General features: G+C 35.6%; 2 protein-coding genes across 2 annotated transcripts; both read left to right on the top strand.

Moving 5' to 3' along the window:
• The first annotated feature begins 1128 nt into the window (after positions 1-1128).
• On the top strand, positions 1129-6242 carry LOC141602439 (uncharacterized). Its single transcript, XM_074422721.1, has 5 exons — positions 1129-1324; positions 3195-3710; positions 4299-4451; positions 4653-5086; positions 5560-6242. The coding sequence occupies exons 1-5, from the start codon at positions 1183-1185 to the stop codon at positions 6163-6165; spliced, it is 1851 nt and encodes a 616-aa protein (XP_074278822.1). The 5' UTR covers positions 1129-1182; the 3' UTR covers positions 6166-6242.
• Positions 6243-9726: 3484 nt separating this feature from the next.
• On the top strand, positions 9727-17338 carry LOC141600608 (putative disease resistance protein At1g59780). Its single transcript, XM_074420852.1, has 2 exons — positions 9727-11471; positions 15952-17338. Exons 1-2 carry the CDS (start codon positions 9898-9900, stop codon positions 17153-17155), a joined length of 2778 nt encoding a protein of 925 aa, XP_074276953.1. The 5' UTR covers positions 9727-9897; the 3' UTR covers positions 17156-17338.
• Positions 17339-19191: the final 1853 nt, after the last annotated feature.

Genomic DNA, 19191 nt, shown 5'->3' with positions numbered 1-19191 from the left:
ACTAAACTATATCTAATATTTCTAAAAATGTGAACTAATCTATCTCTTCCGTCTACCCAGTTTGAGTTCGATCGTCGCTAAGATACATGAAGAAGAAATCCATTAACTTGTCCTTCCTTGCTGAGATTCGGGAGGGTAAGCCTGTCAGAGTCATAGGAATGCAGGGCACATGTGAGGTAATCAGGGTCAAGGTGGACGCGAGTTGGAGACAAGACTATAGGGCGGCTATAGGATGGGTGGCGTATAATTCCACAGGTACGGAGATTATACGTAACCAACAAAAGATAAGGGCGGAGTCAGCTCTACAAGCGGAAACTTTGGGTATTCGTAATGTTCTTTCATGGGCACAGCAGTGTGGATACCTTCACCTTGATATAGCAACGGATTGCCTACAGCTTATTAACCAAATTGCAGGGATTGAGAAGGAGAACCATCTGATCAATCAAGCTCTAGCTAGCATTCGGGGGCTTTATGCGGATTTTCATTGTCTAAGTTTTAACTTTATCCCGAGATCGCTTAATGTTGTAGCACATGGTCTGGCTTATCAGGCCATGAGTCTGTAAAATCTGTATTTACAATTGTCAAAAAAAAAAAAAAAAAAAAAAAAAAAAAAAAAAAAAAAAAAAAAAACTTTTCCCCAATCATATATCATGAATTTTGGTTTTGATGATAATCTTCATTGAATAATGGGGGATAAGGGTATAATTGCTTACAATTTGGCGTGTAATTGCTTACAATAATTTGTCCTAGATACCCAAGATTTTGATGATCTTCAACTTTTCATTGAATAATGGGGGTAAGGGTAGTATCATCGAAAACTTGATTATGAACAAATGAAGTGCCCAGTTGTTTACAATTTGGCTGATAACAATATAGATTCTTTTTTAGTTATTTATTAGAAGAAATCTTTAATTATTGTATAACAAATAATATTAGTTAAGTCCCTATATTGCCCTTAACTAGTATTTTATTTGAAATTCAAAATAGTTAATCAAATTACAACTTTATCCCGGGTGTTACTGAGTTTGAGTAACACCCGGTGGCGCCGTCTCATTTTCCATAAATAAATAGATAAATAAATAAATAAAATGTGGCATAAACATGGTTGACTTGAGCGAGTGAGGAGCACCTATTCCACTTATAAGTTCAGAAATTGACAAACTGCACCTTAGATGTGTGTATATGGTAGAGATCTCACAGATTTGTGAAGGTGTAGAAGAAGACATCGAAAATACAAGCATGGGAATTTGTTCATCGTCGTTGTCAAGGCCCGATACACTCCACGGCCAACAGACAGTGGTCGTCGAAGCTAGCGGCACTTCCCGTATGTTTACCTTTTCTTACTACCACGTCTTTTGCTTAGCTTCTTATCGTTATAATCTTGTTTAGCTTGTTCGGAATCACGTTAATGCACTCGAGATTGATTGATTATCTTTACGATTATAATTCAGCATTTATAGTTTTTATCTATGTCGCTTCGACTTATGACTTCACAAGAGTTATCGTTTAGCAACAACCACATCATTTACAAAATGTACTACGTATATACGGAGTATTATTTCTTAATAGTGACTAATTGCACTTCCAGTTTTTAACTAATCCACTATTGTTTAGCTCAAACGTTGTTTTCAAAATCTTTAAATCGCGCGATATACAAGGAAAAAATTAAAGAACTTTATCTTTGATATATACTTGAATCAGACGATATAGAGTGGGTACCCATTTTTCCACGGGAAGTTTGAACTAATTAATCCACTGAAAATATGCCAATATGGATAACATACCCAAAGCATCCTTTTTAGTGACACAAATCTGAATACGATACAGTGACGAAATGAGGGGTGTTACTGCGTACGTGTTAGTATAACAATGAAAAGTTTGAACATGTAATTGAATTTTTCTTCATTTTTGCCAATTTCATTATAATGTTATTAATTCGCAAAAGTGGTAATTAGCCCCATAATTTTAGTCAATTGTGAGATTATACCCCATAATTTACAAATGTAGTAATTAGGCCTCATAACTTTGATAAAAAGTGAAATCTAACTCAATTTCTCTTTTCAACTTAAATCATATCATTAAATCATTTTATTTATATAAGTTCATTGTACACTAAATAATTGTTAACATTTTAAAAGTATTTATTTAATTTATTAACATAATTTTTAGAATATTTTAAAAAAAATTTACTAATTTTATTATAATTCGCATACATATGAGAGTCGTTTACAAGTTTTCAATTTTATTTAATTCATTCAAATATTTGTTTCCAACCATGTGTGATAAATTGCATACACAATTTTAAATTTTTAATAAGTTTTATTGTATATTTATAAATTGTAGTCATCAATAAAATTGAATTTTTTGGTACGATTTTGGTTGAAAATAAAAAATTCGGTTAAATTTCACTTTTTCTCGAAGTTATGAGGCTTAATCTCACAATTAGCCAAAATTATGGAGGTTATTAGTCCATTCCTTGAAAATCTCGCTTAATGTTAAGATATAAATTATTACTCGTATTATTGATCAAGTCTCAACCATCAATGGTCTTCTCGCACTCGCACCTTCTAATCATAAACCTTCATTCCGTAGCTAATACGACAAAAGCTTATCATAATTTTAGGATTTGTGTTAACACTTATTGCCATTGTCAGTGATCAATTCTAGCATGTGTAATTATTGAAGAACATGATTCTGCACGTCTTGGAATCTTTATTAAACATAATACAGTATTACTTCAAAAGTTCAAAGTCAATCTATCCACCCATCTTATAAAGATAATATGAGAACAATACAAATGGAAGATTTTTTTTTTCCCTATAAAGAGAGTTATAAGGACAATATATTGCGGACATGATTTAAATGCAGGTCATGAATACCACCCTAATTAAACTAGCTCGAATCTATCTACACGAAACAAATAAAAAATGTACTTCGTATTATACAAAAAATTTAAGTCCCTCCATAGTATATTACGGAGTGCTACACTATTTTTGTGTAAAACGGACTAATTTACTACCAAAACCCCAAAAATGTCAAGTACTTGTGAAGTACGGAGCTGTAACAAAATTTTTTGGATGACGAGGGAATCTGCAACCGTTACCTTTGGGCGCACTGGGTAATCCACATAGTGTTTGCGATTATGGTGCAAGATTATCCGTATATATATGCTGATTTTGGCTGTGCATTTGCAGCAGTTAGACGTGCAAGAGGCCAGGTAGAAAATACATTGAAAGATCTTGGAAGTTATTTACCATTATACAAAGCTGCGGTCGATGGCAAATGGAGAGAAGCTAGAAGTTTTTTCGACCAAGACCCTGAGGCCCTGACTGCCAAGATAACAATTGCCTCTGAAACCGCACTTCACATAGCGGTTGGAACAGGAAAAGGCAACGACTTTGTCGAAAAATTGGTCAAGGAAATGTCCCCCGAGGATTTAGCCCTTACGGACCAACACGGCGAAACTGCATTTTCAGTTGCGGCCGTGGTAGGAAACATTGAAGCTGCGAAGATACTTTTAAACAAGAATCCTGATTTACCAAATATTTCGGGCAAATACGGGTTTCCAATTCATAAGGCTGCCCAATTTTGCCATAAAGACATGGTTTTGTACCTTTTGGATGTCACTAGACCTGATATTCAGCCTAATCCTTTTACGGGTGAAATCGGAGGACGTCTTCTTATCGATGTCATTGCGGCCGAATTTTATGGTTAGTCCCTTGTAATTTAGAACTGGCAAAATGGGTTAACATGTCGGATTATTTCGGGTTTCTCAAATTTTTGGGTTAGTTTGGGTCGGTTATTTCGGGTTTTCGGGTCTTCTTCAGGCTTATTGGTCGGGTCAAGCGGGTCGGGTTATTTCGGGTCGGGTCATTATCGGGTCAACAATTAAGAGAGCAAAAGGCATTTCAAGTCTTTTAAGGTCAATTAAAGTTATATTTTGTCGGGTCATTTTCGGGTTGAATGGTTTCGGGTCGGGTCATTTCGGGTCAGATCATTTCGGGTCGATTTCGGGTCTCGGGTCAGTCTTTTCGGGTTGGGTTGATTTTGCTAGGTCTACTTGTAAATATCAAATCCTTCTCACAAGGTAAAATGTTTCGGTTAGTTTTATTGTGTCATCCGGTGATATTGAGTTCTAACAGTTAAATTGAGGTCTACTCAATTTGGTCACTTGTCTCTTCCCTTTCTTTGGCCTTTGTGCCAAAATCAAAGAACAATAATTGACCAGGACGGAGGGAGTATCATATTTCGCGAAACCCTTTTTAATATCTCAACATTTGTGATTTTTACTTAAACAGATATTGCTCTCAAACTAATAAAGCTCTACCCTGAGATCGCCACGGTGGAGCTCAACGGTTTTGGCTCGCCGTTGTCTGTATTAGCAAGAAAATCAACCGCCTTTGCTAGTGGTAGAGTAGCTAATCATTCCTGTTGGAGGTACTTAAATCCCGGTATGATTGTTAATTGGTACTCCCTTTATTCTAATCATTTATTTAATTTGCCTCTTTATCTCTATTTTCTATATTATAATTAAGTACTGAGTATATGCTTACGTTTTATACTCCGTAACACTTTTTTTTTTTATTAATACAACCTTTCACGAGGGGATCAGCTAAAATAATTTTTACGTCATGATATTTTTTGTACCGCAGTCATATATTTTAGGGAAACGAACGAAAGAAATGCGATTGAACGCCAAGCACTAGAGCTAGTGAAAGGATTGTGCAAGGAGATAATCGAGTTAGACGATTCCAAAGTATTCTCCTTACTTCAACAAGCTCTTCATGACGCGGCCAAGATTGGCATTCCAGAGATCATAGAAGAGATTGTGGAGACTTTCCCCCCAGCAATTTGGTTTACAGATGAAGATAACTATAACTTGTTTCAATTAGCTATGTTGAATCGACGCGAAAATGTATTTAATCTCATCTACCAGATGACTGATTTCAGGTTCTTAATAACCCGGTTTATTGACTCAGAAGACAATAACATGTTACACTTGGTTGGAAGGTTACCACCTTCTGATAGACTTAGCTTTGTCTCGGGTCCGGCTCTACTCGTTCAACGGGAGATGCAATGGTTTAAGGTCAGCTTTTTCCTTGTCTGGATGTCTCATTCGTTTTTTTACGTTTTTACAATTTTACTTTATCAAAGTCCAAAATAACCCAACTCGATGACCTGTTTGCCTAGTCTATTTTACTTTATCAAAGTCCAAAATGCCATTTTGTGAAGCCGTTAGGGACCTTAGTGGCTTTAACTTACGGTAGCTACCCAAAATGGTAAAGTTACAAGCCGCTAGAGACCTCAGCGGCTTTACCTAAAGACTGGACAAAAAAATTAAAAGCGAAGACGTGGACCCATTGGCCACAAATAGTTTGAAACAGATCCTAAATGTTTAATTAATTTGGTAAATAACCCTATTAGTAAAAAAAAAATCACTCGATGACCTGTTTGCCAAGTCTATTTTACCGAGTTAGATCAATTATTTTGGCCGAAAACATAACCCGTCTCATTTCACTAACCCAAAAATGTATCTATCAATCAATTTCATGTATCCAGCAAGTGTCGAAACACATCCATCCTGCACAAAAAATGGCAAAAAACAAAGAAGGCAAAACACCACAAATGGTGTTCAGGGAGGCACACCAACAACTAATGAAAGACGGAGCAAAATGGATGAAACACACGGCAAGTTCCTCAGCAGTTTTCGCTACCCTTATTGCCACCGTAGCTTTTGCAGGAGGTATGCACGTCCCGGGAGGAAACAACACAGACGGTCTACCATTATTACTTCATCAAAGGGCCTTCACAATATTCGCAGTTGCAGATGCAGTATCACTACTTCTATCAGTTATTTCAATCCTGACCTTCTTATCCATCATTACTTCACGATACTCAGAAGACGACTTTCTCTCTATATTGCCTCGACGATTGATGATTGGCATAGGAGTACTGTTTTGTTCAATTACAATTATGATGCTGGCATTTGTTGTTGCATTGTACCTTCTATTTCGGCCTAGTAATGCTAGCAACAGGATTTCGTTAGTTTTATATGCGATTATGATCGTCATCTTACTCATGTCCCTGCCCATACTCTACCAAATTGTACGGCCGATCAATGGGTCCGGCATGTTTGGAAAGAAAAGGGTTCGTACACTTCACTAGGCTCGTGGTAGTATGAGTCCCCTTAATATCGTTTTTTAATAAAACATTTTGGAAGAAATGAAAGCTCTCTTACCCTATGTCATTGTTGTAGCCTTTTAACACTTTGTCATTTGTTTATCTTTGTTTTTGAAGCGTAGACATATGGTAATCTTGAGGTCACCAATGTCGACATAGGTGGACCCAGGATTACCATATGTTCTTTGCTTCAGTCCTCGACCAAAACTATTGATAAGGTTTAGAGAATTACGGGAGACATTTTATTAGGTTAAGAATTGCATGATTATTTAGGATTCATGAATACAATTTATATTCTAGAGTACAGGGGCTACGATTCTAGGGTTACATAATTGCAAAATAAGGAAAATCAAAATATACCCAAGATACGGAAAATATACGACGCTAGAACTAGGAAATATATACCATAACTATTACACAGGCGTCAGATTAGACTATCAAGGACTTTGTCAAAGAAAATTAACAAATCGTGTAAAAGTCGCATATAAATAAAGAAAAAATATATGTATAAGATGAAGCATACATCATCATATAGTATATTATTCATATACAAGGAATTCTACACAAACAAATTCCTTATTGAGTAAGAATCAAATGGTACTATGGCAATTATTGCTGGTGGCTGTATTCATGCTGAGTACTGCTGTGTTATCGCCTTCGACGCAAGTCCAGTTACCAGGTATTCTACACAATCTCGCATTCCTCAAGTTTTCGATGAACTTTTGAAGTTTGTGAATTAGCTGAAATCGTTACTGCTTTCTTATAGACTTACTTCATCCATTGCATTTCTGATGAATCCGCTATTGTGTCGTGATTTATTGCAGATCTATTCCCATGTTGTCTAATAATCTGCTTCTGCTAAACTTATTCAAAGACGACTCCTGCTAAGTGATCATAGTACAGACTACAGACGGATTCAAGACTACTTGGAACCAACTTGATCCTGCAGTGTATATATGTGTAATACCTTAATCTGTTCCTTGATGTACTTTTGTAGCGAGGTTGTTCGCATTGTAAGGACTACTATTATGATATACAGTTATGATGTCGAATTAGATGGTTATACAGTAAATTATTCGATTATTGCAGCACATTCTTGTGTGTAATATCTCAGCACATTCCTGAAACATAATTATGCAGCATGTATAAGTTATAAGTATACTACCTTATTATGCATCCTTTTTATGTACTTTCGTGGCGAGGTTCACATTTACTGACTACTGTTACGATATTCAGTTATGATGTCCAATTATATGCTTTTACTGTAAATTTTTCGATTATTGCAGCACATTCCTGTGTGTAATATCAGCAGTTCAGCAGGCAAAGCCATCTAAACTGCACATTCCTGTGACTATACGAAACTAACCCATAAACTTGCTGAAATCTTTACTGATTTCTTAGCCTTATTTCTATCATTGCATTTCTGATGAACCCGAAATATGTCGTATTGCAGATCCATTCCCACTTTGTGTACTACTCCTACTAATCAGCTGCTTCTAAAGGCATTAGATGACAAGAGGCAGAGCTTGTCATCATCAACACAAAACCCGACAGATGGTCAAATACCTTAACTTAGTGTGATCTATTCCACCGTGCCCCAATGCAAACATCGTCATATATCATGCCGATCTTCCCCATCGTAATGTGAATACTTTTCAGCTTCTCCCCGATCTTGTTCGGCTTTTGGACTGCTTTGACCTGGAATGAGCTGTGCAATCGCGGTTGAATTAGTCCACTAATAGTCCTCTCTAGTATGCCCGGTTTGTCATGTATTTACACCACATAGAGTTGTTGCCCAATTTGTTATCACGTTTGTAGAACAAGCCTTCAGACAGTGCCCTTTCAAAAAAAGGTTGCTGTCCTCAGTTTGACAGCAAAATGCTAAGCTGCAACTGGCCTAGATACTATGCAAATAAAAGAAAAATATGAAACATTCTATTGTATTTTTATCCAATTATAATCGCAAAATCTAAATCTAAACCCACTATGCAAATATAATTTTTTTAGTGAATAGTGTATTTCATCATTAATAATAAGTAGAAATTTACAACAATATTATGATCAGATACAGAATTAGAAAAATCAAATAAAATAAATTCTCAAGATGTTAAAACTTAATTTGGGTTCCACTTCTGCGCATCTTTTACCAGATCAGCTATGATGATACCGTCTTTCGTAATAGGCACTATTAGAGAATACCCAAAATCTCACTTTATACGGACACTATTCATCTAAAGTTATAAACGGGTCAAATATGTCAAATAAAGACAAATAACAAGTGGGATGATAGGGGTTATCTTATTATGAAAATTGTGACATATTTGACTCGTCTACCTCTTTAGACGAATATATCCCTCTCCAATGAGACTAATTGGAGGGAATAATCATAGGCACTTTGGATCTTTTAAACTATTGAAGAGAATCAATTTCATCTAATCTGTGTAGCTAATATAAGGCTCCGTATGATACGACAATTCAGGTAGCTTATTTGACCAAAATTTCAGCTACCTGATTTTTTTTGCACGTGTATGGCAAGTAGCTTATTTGGTCAAATAAGGTACCTTAAATGAAATGCTACCTAGAGTAGCATTTTAGATTTCAGGTACCTAAAATAAATTATTTTCCATTTATTACCTCTTTCAATCTATAATATTAAATAATTATCATATCCTTTTATGTCATTTTACCAAAAATTGGCTACCTTTTCAACTAGTTTACCAAACATTTTTTTTATAATCAGTTACCTTATCAGTTCCTCCTACCTTTCAGCTAACTTATCAATTAGCTTTTCAGGTTTTAGTTAGCTTTTCAGGTTTCAGGTAGTTTTTCAGGTTTCAACTACCTTTTCAGCTAGTTTGTTTTACTAAACAGAGTCTAACAAACCATTAAATCCCGATCTTTCGCATTCCCTGAACTACCAAAGATCTAGAAACTCTCATATTGAGAGATAGACCCCTGATGAGAGCAAGATTCTCTTAGAAAGAGAGACAATTATAATTATAATAAATACTCCCTCTTAATCAATAGTTATCTAGTTTGTATTACTTTTGTCACAAAAATTACACAAAATCTCATTGAAGACGGCGATATCCGTCACAAGCTTGTGACGGATACCATTTTCTCTCACAAAATATCCATGAGAGGTGAGTGGGGGAGCACATGGGGGGTGTCCCACTTTATCCCCTCTCCCTTTTTGTGAGAAGTCAACTTGTGACGGGATTCAAGTAAGACGCTTTGCAAAAATTAAGGGAGGAAAGATGGGTGAATTTAAACTATACAAACACATAAGTCATGGTGAGCCACAAAAGACTTCCACAAATGGAAATAGATAATTATTGAGTGATAATAATACATCTCAAAATGAAAATAGATAACTATTAATCAACAGGGAGAAATTAAAAACTAATATCCATCATAATATATATTATATTTTTTATAATAGATTGAGAAATTAGTACCCCCAAGCTCTTTTCTAATTAATAAGGCAATATAATTAAAAACATATACGGAGTATTCTTTTTGTTCCAATCATTTGTTTGTCTTATTTTAGTTTTTGTGAGATGCATTTTTATGAAAGGCAAATAAATGATTGGGACAAGGGAGTAATTGTCTATTCAAAAAAAAAAAAAAAAAATAGACACATCCACTTGGGGTTTTAACGAACGCCTATAAGTAGCAGGTCTGAACAACCAAGTAAAACACCTCTCAAAAGCATAAATGGCGGAATCAATATTGTCATTTGCAGCCCAACACATTGAAGCCAAGCTAAAACAAGGTTCAAAGGCAATAGATAAAGTGAAATCTGAAGCCAATGAGCTTGTGTCAGAACTGAACGATGTCGGTAAGCTGTTTGTTGGCACTGAAGGGAGGACGCAGCTGAGCAAGATCCCCATGGTTCGCAGCTGGGATGAAGAGATGAGAAGGATAGCGTACGAAGCGGAAGACGAGGTGGATATGTTGGAGTCTGAGGCCACCTCTTTGAGGTTCCTTTGTTTTGGCCTGTTTCCCCCAAGAGGCTCCAAGAATTTGAGGAAGTTAAAGGAACGGACAAGAGAGGTCAAGCAAAAGCTAGATGAGCACTCTGAAGGGTCCAACTCAAAGGTGATGTCACGTGCGCGTGGCTCGCAGGCTCCTAAGGGTCATCTCCCTGCCGATGGCGACTTTGTCATCGGCATTGACCATGAGATCAAGACGGTCGTTGACCTGGTAACTGGAAAATCTGAGTTGAATTATGACAAGCTGGCAATTGTTGGAATGGGCGGCTCTGGCAAAACGACTCTTGCTAGGAGTGTCTATAACCATAAAACGGTCAAGAAGCACTTCCACTTTCAAGTGTGGGTCTCGGTCTCTCGAGGCTTGGACGCATCCACTGTGTTGCTCGAGATCCTCAAAGCTATTCGAGGCCAAAAACGCAGTTTTTATTGGCTTAAGAATGATGATCAAGGATCTGAACATGAGGCTAGCACGCTGGTCAATCGACTAAACAATCTTTTGAATAGAAAGACTTGTCTGCTAGTTTTAGATGATGTGTGGGACATGGATACCCTCCATGAATTCATTCGATTAATTCAAGGAGACTGTTATGACTTCCGCACATATACAATAGTCATCACAAGTAGGCAAAGCCCCCAAAGCCACCGCCGCATCAAGTGGCACATCCATAGACCGCAATACCTAACTGATGAAGATAGCTGGAAGCTGCTCAGTATGGTTGCCAGTGACTCCTCCGAGGCCCTAAGCATTGAGTACCGCCCTCTGGCCATGGCAATGTTGAGAAAATGTCAGGGTCTGCCTTTAGCAATAGTGGCATTGGGCAGTCTCCTTAAGACGAAGAACACTATGCGTGAATGGCAGAGGGTGCTACACCAAATAGACGGTACTGGAGGCATATCAATGTACGGCCCGGTTAATGAAATCCTGGGGTTAAGCTATGACGACCTGCCTCAATATCTGAAGCCATGCTTTCTCTACTTGGGTCTCTTCCCAGAAGGTTCCGCCATATCTGGAGGACTATTGGTCAGGATGTGGATCGCTGAGGGATTTGTCTCGTCTAATAATGTCGAGGAAACACTTGAAGATGCTGGAAGAAGGTACCTGCAGGAACTAGTTGATCACACCATGGTTCAAGTAGTCAGTAGAACGGTTTTTGACAGAGTTAAAAGAATTCGAATTCACGACATCATGAGGGACTTTTGCATAATAAAAGCCAGAGAACTGTACTTCCTTACAGAATCTTCTTCTGAGCCAGAAGTCACTGGGAAGAGATTTCGTCGAGCAGCTATCAACCTTAGGTATGACTTCATTTTATCTAAAGCTTTTTTTTGTCATTTTCATTTCCATTTTATTCAAAAAAAAAACAAGGTATTTCAACGAATCAACAATATTAAGTAGCAGGTGAAATAACCAACAAAAACAGATACGTAGTAAGAAACTAAGGAGCAAAATATAGCGACTAATGTACTGTGAATTTAATAAATTTGAGCTGCGACAAGATTATGGAAATTTCTAAATTGTTATTTTACAAAAAATTTAGATTTATTAGGTTTATATGAAAGTTGTAGATTTATAAAACTTTCAGCACCAAAATTTGGCAAATACATAGACAAATTGTTTGGCAAATACATAGACAAATTGTTTTACGGTTTCTTAGGACCTCGTGTAGATACACATCGATCCGCTCCCACACTGTAACCAAATTTAAAAAGATTTTGAATGTTACACAGCATTCTAAAGTCTAAACTGATAATCAATACCAAGCTCATGATTCACACAGCCAAAATATATTCCTAGGGAACTAAATGTCATTCGACTAGACGATTTTAGAATTTGGTCAATGAGGTACATAAAACCAACAATCACGAAACTGAAAAGTCCAAGTTTTTGAAAATGAAACATAAATTTCCTTGATTTAAAGTATTACTAACTGAAGTATCACAATATTCGTATATGGATATAATGCCTTCCCACACCAAACTAGTTAAAAGTCCCAAGCCGATAATTCTTACTCATCATTGGAATGTATTCCCAGGCTAATAAGCTTTAAAACCAGCATTAAGTGTATTTGATTTATTGTTCCGTCCTCCCCATCATTATACGTAGTATATAAAAAATGTAAAAAAAATCACTAACCGAAAATCACTAACATTAGTTCACATTAGAGCTCACAATGTCTAACAATACGGCCATGTTCTTTTTAGTTTAATTTCAGCTCCTATTTAGCTCAGTTTAGCTCACTTTAATTCAAATCAGCTCCATTCAGTTCAGATTAGTTCAGCTCTACTGTCCAGTTCTACTAAATTCGGCTTAACAACCCTATCAGGGGCGGCCCAAACATAGAGCAATTCAGCTCTTTGCACCGGGGCCCAAGTCCATAAAGGGCCCAAACTTACCTGATTTTTTAACTTAAAAGAAAAAAAAATCTAGTGCTATTTTTCTACGACAAACATGAAACAAAAAGAGGACAAACCAAACTTCCTTTACTCTTTACTCTTCCCAAAAACATTAAAACAAGTACACGATAAAGATTAAAGAGAAGCAATTCATCAATTCGATCATCTTTATTTTTCAATCATTCAAATTTCGATCATCTATACTCTTCAATCATTCGAACTTCGATCATCTCTACTCTTCACTTGTTACGACAAGTTGTTATTTTTTATTTGTGTTCATTAGTTAGGGTTTTTGTTTAGTTTTTTTTTTTTTCTTTCAATTGGTTTGTCTATTTCAATTGTTGTTGTTAATACTTGTTGAATGTTGATTTTATTTTAGGTTAAACATTTTGAAGTTTTAAGGACTATAATTCAATCAATAATCAATTGTGGTTGTGTTTCACTGCCTTATTAATCTGGGTGACTTTCTAGTCTTTCTTGCTTGTGAATTGCTCATTTGCTTAAGTGTGTTGGTTGTTAATTTTTCCCCATATCTTCTAAAGTCAGAAAACATGAATCTGGGTATGAAAAACAAAAGAAGAAATAAAGGATTGAAGAGTTGATTCAATCTCAAAAAAAGGATTTTCTATATTGTATTTTTTTATAAAACAACAATTTTAGATCGGTTTTGCTTGAAATTGAATTTATTTATGCATTGAGGCCACATTTTTCGATATCGAATGGGGCCACGAAAACTCATTGGCCGCCCCTGATTATTATTATTTGACTATGTCAAATTTCCATCCTATTGGTTCAGTCAAGGGAATATCTTTGGTCATCTTAGTGGGTTACCTCACCAAAAAGCCCAAAGTCGCATAGAACACAAGTTTTTTTAATCTCAAGTCCTTTTTTCAAGCGCCATGATTATTGCCACCCATTATTTTTTATCCTTAAGTCCTTTATTTGCACGTAATATAGTGCGTAACTCCTTTGACAATTTCATTACCTTGTTTTAAGGGACTACTAATCAAAGTCCTCAGAGCGTCGTCTATCACATGTCGTCACGTCTTATGCTAGTTTTCTATATGATACATGCTCGGTCATGCCTCTAAATAAACCATTTCAATTGCATGTATCATTTTCTCTCTTTAAAAACTTAATTATTCAAAAATACGGAGTATTATTTTATTAGAGTAAATTAAAAATAACTCGTTTAAAATCTAATTTTTTAAAATCTAATTTTTTAAAATTACTCCCTTATATAATTTTTTCCTAAAATTACTCTCTTAAGATACACTTTTATTAAAAATTGTTTCAAAACTCCAATTTAGATGACTTGTTCCGTATGTTTTTGACTATTGTTATATACCTTTGGTATAAATTGACTAAGTTACAAACGGAATGAGTTCATAAACATAGAGAATAAGTCGCCTAAATTGAAACTGAATTTTAAAAGGGAGTTTTTTTTAATTTACTCATTTTATTACTCTGATGTTTTTTTGGTGTAAACCGGGGTGTCCACCGTCGACAACAGTGTATTACTCTGATGTTGAAGCTCTCAAAACCAACTCAAGTTGAATTTGGAGTAAATCTCTCGTGAAATTGTCTTCTAATATTTGTACTCTAGGACAAACATAAAACACACTAAGAACTCTAAAAGAAGGAAATAGAAAAACTAATCATCTATTATGCAAGAGATTTCAAATTATTATAAAATCGTCTCGTAAGAGAATTAGCGGACATTTTGAAATCTACCATGCTTACTTTAACATTATTAATGAGGATTTATGTTATTACTTCCACCGTTTCAATAAATTTGTTTCAAATGTAAACAAATGATTTCACACCCCAAAAAAAAAAAAAAAAAAAAAAAAAAAAAAAAAGTTAAAAAACAATAACGCCTATACAGTTGAAGAGCTACTTGTATCAACTCTCCCAGATGGATCTCCGTCCCGTCAATCTCTCACATTGGAAGTTCGTGAAACATGTCATAAGAGTATATGACAAAACTCTAAATACACAAATTCTTATTTAAGACGGGCTTAAATTAAGGCACCATTTACAAGCGATTTAAATAATGATAAAAATAAAAGGAGGTGTACAGAAATCTAACTTAAGAACGTCTTAAGTAAGACCAACTAGCCTAAATATGATCAATTTGAGTGTGTCAATTTTATTTTAATATTTTACTCCTATAATTTTTTTTTTTCTAATTTGTACCCCCGCCATTTCTATATATTCAGAATTATACCCCTGAAATTATTATTTATTCTCCATCGTGACCTTCAACTCTACATTAATTTTATTCGTCTTAAAACAAATGTACGTCAACCTCCATTTTGACACATTAATGCCGTACCACCAGCCTTTATAAGAAGTATCTAAGAAGTATCGGAAACCTCGCAAATCATCATTAATAAGAAACCTAAAAAGGAAAGAAATAAATGAAAAATTGTAATATCCTACTCGTATTACTTTTACTCTTCCTTATAAGAAAAAGGGTTTTTCTAAAATGTGCCCTAAAGGCACATGTTAATAACCTTAATATGGTAAGATTAACAATATATTCTCACTAATTATGGTGACAATAAGTTTATACTTGAAAACTTTCATTATCAAGCATGAATGAAATACTAATCGAGGTTACAAGAATTGGTAGCTAAATTCATATACAATTGGGTGGGTTAATGGGTCTTTTCGGCGGGCTAAGAGGTAAATGAGTAGGTTGACCCTAAATATGTTGGGGGAAACAATGAAAAGCCGAGGCCCGAGGGTAAAAAATAAGAGAAAAAATTTACTTTTTTACCGTATTTAGAGCGCTTAACAAGAGACTGCTTGAGTTGCTAACTACAAATGACATTCACGAGTTGATTTAAAGGAGACCTAGACCATCTTACTACCCAGTACTCCCCTTATCCAACCGCCTTCTAGCTTCAAACAGCCAATGGGATTCCTCAAATGATATTAGAAATAGATGGAAGCCTCACGACTCACGAGTGATCATCGTCTACCAACCATTCATGTGAGAGAAAGGGATCTGATTTATACTTCAACTAGGGATGGACTATAAGTCTGCATCGGTCAATCCTTGATCCTAGAGACTGTATCGCCTTGGCTCCCCCTGATGGCCTGATGCGCTATATTATTATGACGAGAATGTTGGTCTTACGGTTTCAAACAAGATACCGCACTACACATCATAAACTAAGTTTGTGTTTTAGGCATTGGTGTGTAAACCAAATAGCCAATGTAACCTAATCTGGGCTCAGCAAGTATAGGTTTACAATCTTGTAACTCACTATAAGTCTGGTTAAATAGCTATAAAAGTTTTTTCTGTTCATTTAATTACAAAGTCAGATAATAGAAATTCATTTAACCATCTACATTTTTATAATCCGTGCAGCGAGAGCTTTATCCTTCCAGACAATAATTCAAACCTTCGATCTCTTGCATTATTTGAAAAAGCCAGCACCAACGAAGTACGGGAAAGACATCCGAGTCATGCAAATCAAAGATCTCTAAACATGGCCCCTGTTTTTCAAATATACAAACTGCTAAGAGTCTTGGATATTTTTGGAATAAAATCCCCTGATGGAACTTTGCCAAGAAAAATGGGGAACTTAATTCACCTGGCATATTTAAGGATAAGATCCACAAATATACGGGAACTCCCCAAGTCTATAGGCAAGTTGCAAAACTTATTGACGCTGGATTATTGGGATGTTTCCGTCGACTCTGAGATACATGTGCCTAATGTACTATGGAAGTTGGAGAGGCTCAGGCATTTGTACTTGCCCAATGAAATGAGTGGCTCAGTTGAGGATCTAAAGTTGCATACTCTAAAAAATCTAGTCACCTTGTGGGGTGTTGGTGGCGGTCATTGGATGGTTAAGGAGATGAGCAAATTGAACTCTAACCTTAGCAAGCTATACATACATCGTATATCAGCCACGGATCAACTCAACGCGGTTCTTGGTTGCCCAGCTATCACAGTAAATAAAAAACTGTATGCACTATCCTTGGACTGGTATGGCTTCGAGTTCAATATTCTACCTAAATTATGCGCGCATGAAAATTTGATGAAGCTGAAACTAATTGGAAGAGCTCCAAATAAGTCACATGATCAAGAACTTAAATTTCCCTCCAACCTTCGAAAGCTGGAATTGTGTTACACTCAAATTGAGAACACAAAGACTATGACACTTTTAGGGAGACTCGCTTATCTAAAGGTGCTCCGGTTATCCAAAGACTCATACACAGGAGTTCAATGGAGTTGTAGCAAAGATGCATTTCCGGTACTTGAGGAGCTAAAATTAACTAATTTGCCAACATTAGAGGAGTGGGTGATGGAAAAGGGGGGATTGTCATGTCTCAAGAAATTATCAATAGTCTCTTGCATTAAACTGAAGCGAATTCCGGAGGGATTGAAGTATATCCAAAGCCTTGAAAAATTGGAGATTGAGCGCATGCCATATAAATTCATTAGTAGATTTCAAAAAGAAAAGGAATGGAGCGAACAGGAAGAAGGGGAAGACTTTTACATAATTGAGCACATCCCACATGTCAGAATTCGGGATTCATATTCTTCAAAAACAAGAGATATTTGATAGGAACGAAGATCCTCTTCAGTTATGAGAAAGAGCAAATGGTCCAATTTCTCGGAAGCCAACATGTTGACATCAAAAAACTCAAGGGGCGAGATTTAAAATCAGATGACAAACAATGATACAAAATTGCCGCACATGAAAAGCCATTAATCATCATCCAAACAACTATTAGTGTCAGTTGAGCTGTTAATTAAACAGTCATACACTATCCCCTATTTTCTGGGTGCAACCACCATAATAATATTATTGTCTTCGACGAACTTTATGGTGGGATGGAGGACATGAGCCAAAATACCATCACAACCGTTTATATCACCTTCTACACATAATGCATTCTCAGGAACGAAAATGGAACTTTTTGTTCTATTTAGAACTGGAGATAATCTAAGTACATATGAGAGGTCAAGGGCAGGTTTCTGGATATCATTATTTTATTTTATGTTATTTTGGCTTTTATTCTTATTGTTGTTTTGTGGACTTTGATGTATGTAAATTTGATACTTTGTTTAATACAACTTGTCCTTTTTGTGAATATTCTTTGAAGCAATAAAAATATTGTGTACTACTCCATACTCCGTACTTGTTAAGTAGAGTAGGTTCCTAATATAAAGAAATGAATAATAAAGCCTTTACAAAGTCATATAAGATGTAAATTATAAGATCCACCAAATAAACTCTAATCTTCTAATTGCGTGTTGTCCTAAAATGAAGCTTCGCCTAGCGCTAACGAAACTATTCAATATCCAAATTGTCGATCCGGTATCCAATCTGAAAAGTTTGATAAGATATCCAATCCAATTTTTTGGATATTTAGACAAGTTTAAGAAATTGTCCTTTTATCAGCATCATAGTTCCAATAGATTGAAGAAAGATATCCAATCCAATCCGATCCAAAAATTTGTTACCGTTCGTTGATTATTTCGTACTCCGTATAAGGTTATTGTCATATTTAAATTATACTCCGCATATAGTCTTTGATATAGGGTTGCTTCACTTCTCATAATTTCTTTATTATTTTGGAATGTTTATATTAATTGGTCTATTTAAAATCCCAATCTGATATCAATACTCGCTCCACTCCAGTTTGTTCTGCCCACCTTTACAAAATATGTGAGGGGATATTGAAAAATAGGAAGAACAAAATGAAGCAAAGTGAGTAATACTTTTGAGTTGAACGTAAAAAAATGTAATATAAAGGTAAAAGGTTTCACAGTTCCGTGGGACTCAATTAATCAGGAGGCATGAAGATGAGGATGTTTCAATCTTGCTTACTTTGTAAGTTTGTATATTACTCCCTTCGTCCCAGTCATTTGTCTACCTTTGATTAAAATACTCCTCACAAAGAATAAAAAAAGGTAAACAAATGAATAGGATAAAGGGAGTAGATAATATCTGTATATGATCTGAACTTTTATAGACATTTCTGGGTATTTCACAAATTTTGGTTCATATACTCCCTCCAATTCGCCATTTTCTTCCCTATTTCCTAAAACGGTTATTCAGGTTTTCTTCCCCTTTCTATTTTTGGTAACTTTTTACTCTTATTTTATTCATACCTCTCTCCTATTACCCCACCCACCCAACTCTTTTAATCCTATTTTATTCCTTACTTTAATATTGGTGGCCCACAATTCATTATTTAACTCTTAATTATTCATCCTTCTCTCCTATTATCAAACCCCACCCAACTTTTTATCAATATAATACACCATTTCTTAATCCTTGTGCCCAAACTAAAGAGGAAGAAAATAGAGGATTGGAGGGAGTATGAAAATCAGAATGAGAGATTTCTAATATTAATACCCTAAGTGGTACTTGGAAAATCTGCTCAAACTTATTTTGAGCTTATGTGATGTCCAATCTCTCTTTATTTTGCTATACTACCACTTTATTTTATATACCCCGTCCCGATATCTAGTGGATTTATTTTCACAAATAATTTTGCAATGACATATACTCTAGTCCCTCCATTTCAACTAATAAGCCACAATAATGAGGTTTATTTATTCCGAAGGAAAGAGTAGTAGTGTTACCAC

The sequence above is a fragment of the Silene latifolia genome, chromosome 9 (genome assembly GCF_048544455.1).
Source record: "Silene latifolia isolate original U9 population chromosome 9, ASM4854445v1, whole genome shotgun sequence".
NCBI classification, from domain to species: Eukaryota; Viridiplantae; Streptophyta; class Magnoliopsida; order Caryophyllales; family Caryophyllaceae; genus Silene; species Silene latifolia.
The sequence above is the reverse complement of the archived record's forward strand: the minus strand, read 5'-3'. Positions and strand labels throughout refer to the sequence as shown.

Coding starts and splice junctions, on each gene's coding strand:
- LOC141602439 (XM_074422721.1), top strand. CDS start 1,183: ATGGTAGAGATCTCACAGATTTGTGAAGGTGTAGAAGAAGACATCGAA. Junction 3,711..4,298: donor CATTGCGGCCGAATTTTATG/GTTAGTCCCTTG, acceptor TTACTTAAACAG/ATATTGCTCTCAAACTAATA. Junction 4,452..4,652: donor TTGGAGGTACTTAAATCCCG/GTATGATTGTTA, acceptor TTTGTACCGCAG/TCATATATTTTAGGGAAACG.
- LOC141600608 (XM_074420852.1), top strand. CDS start 9,898: ATGGCGGAATCAATATTGTCATTTGCAGCCCAACACATTGAAGCCAAG. Junction 11,472..15,951: donor CGAGCAGCTATCAACCTTAG/GTATGACTTCAT, acceptor TAATCCGTGCAG/CGAGAGCTTTATCCTTCCAG.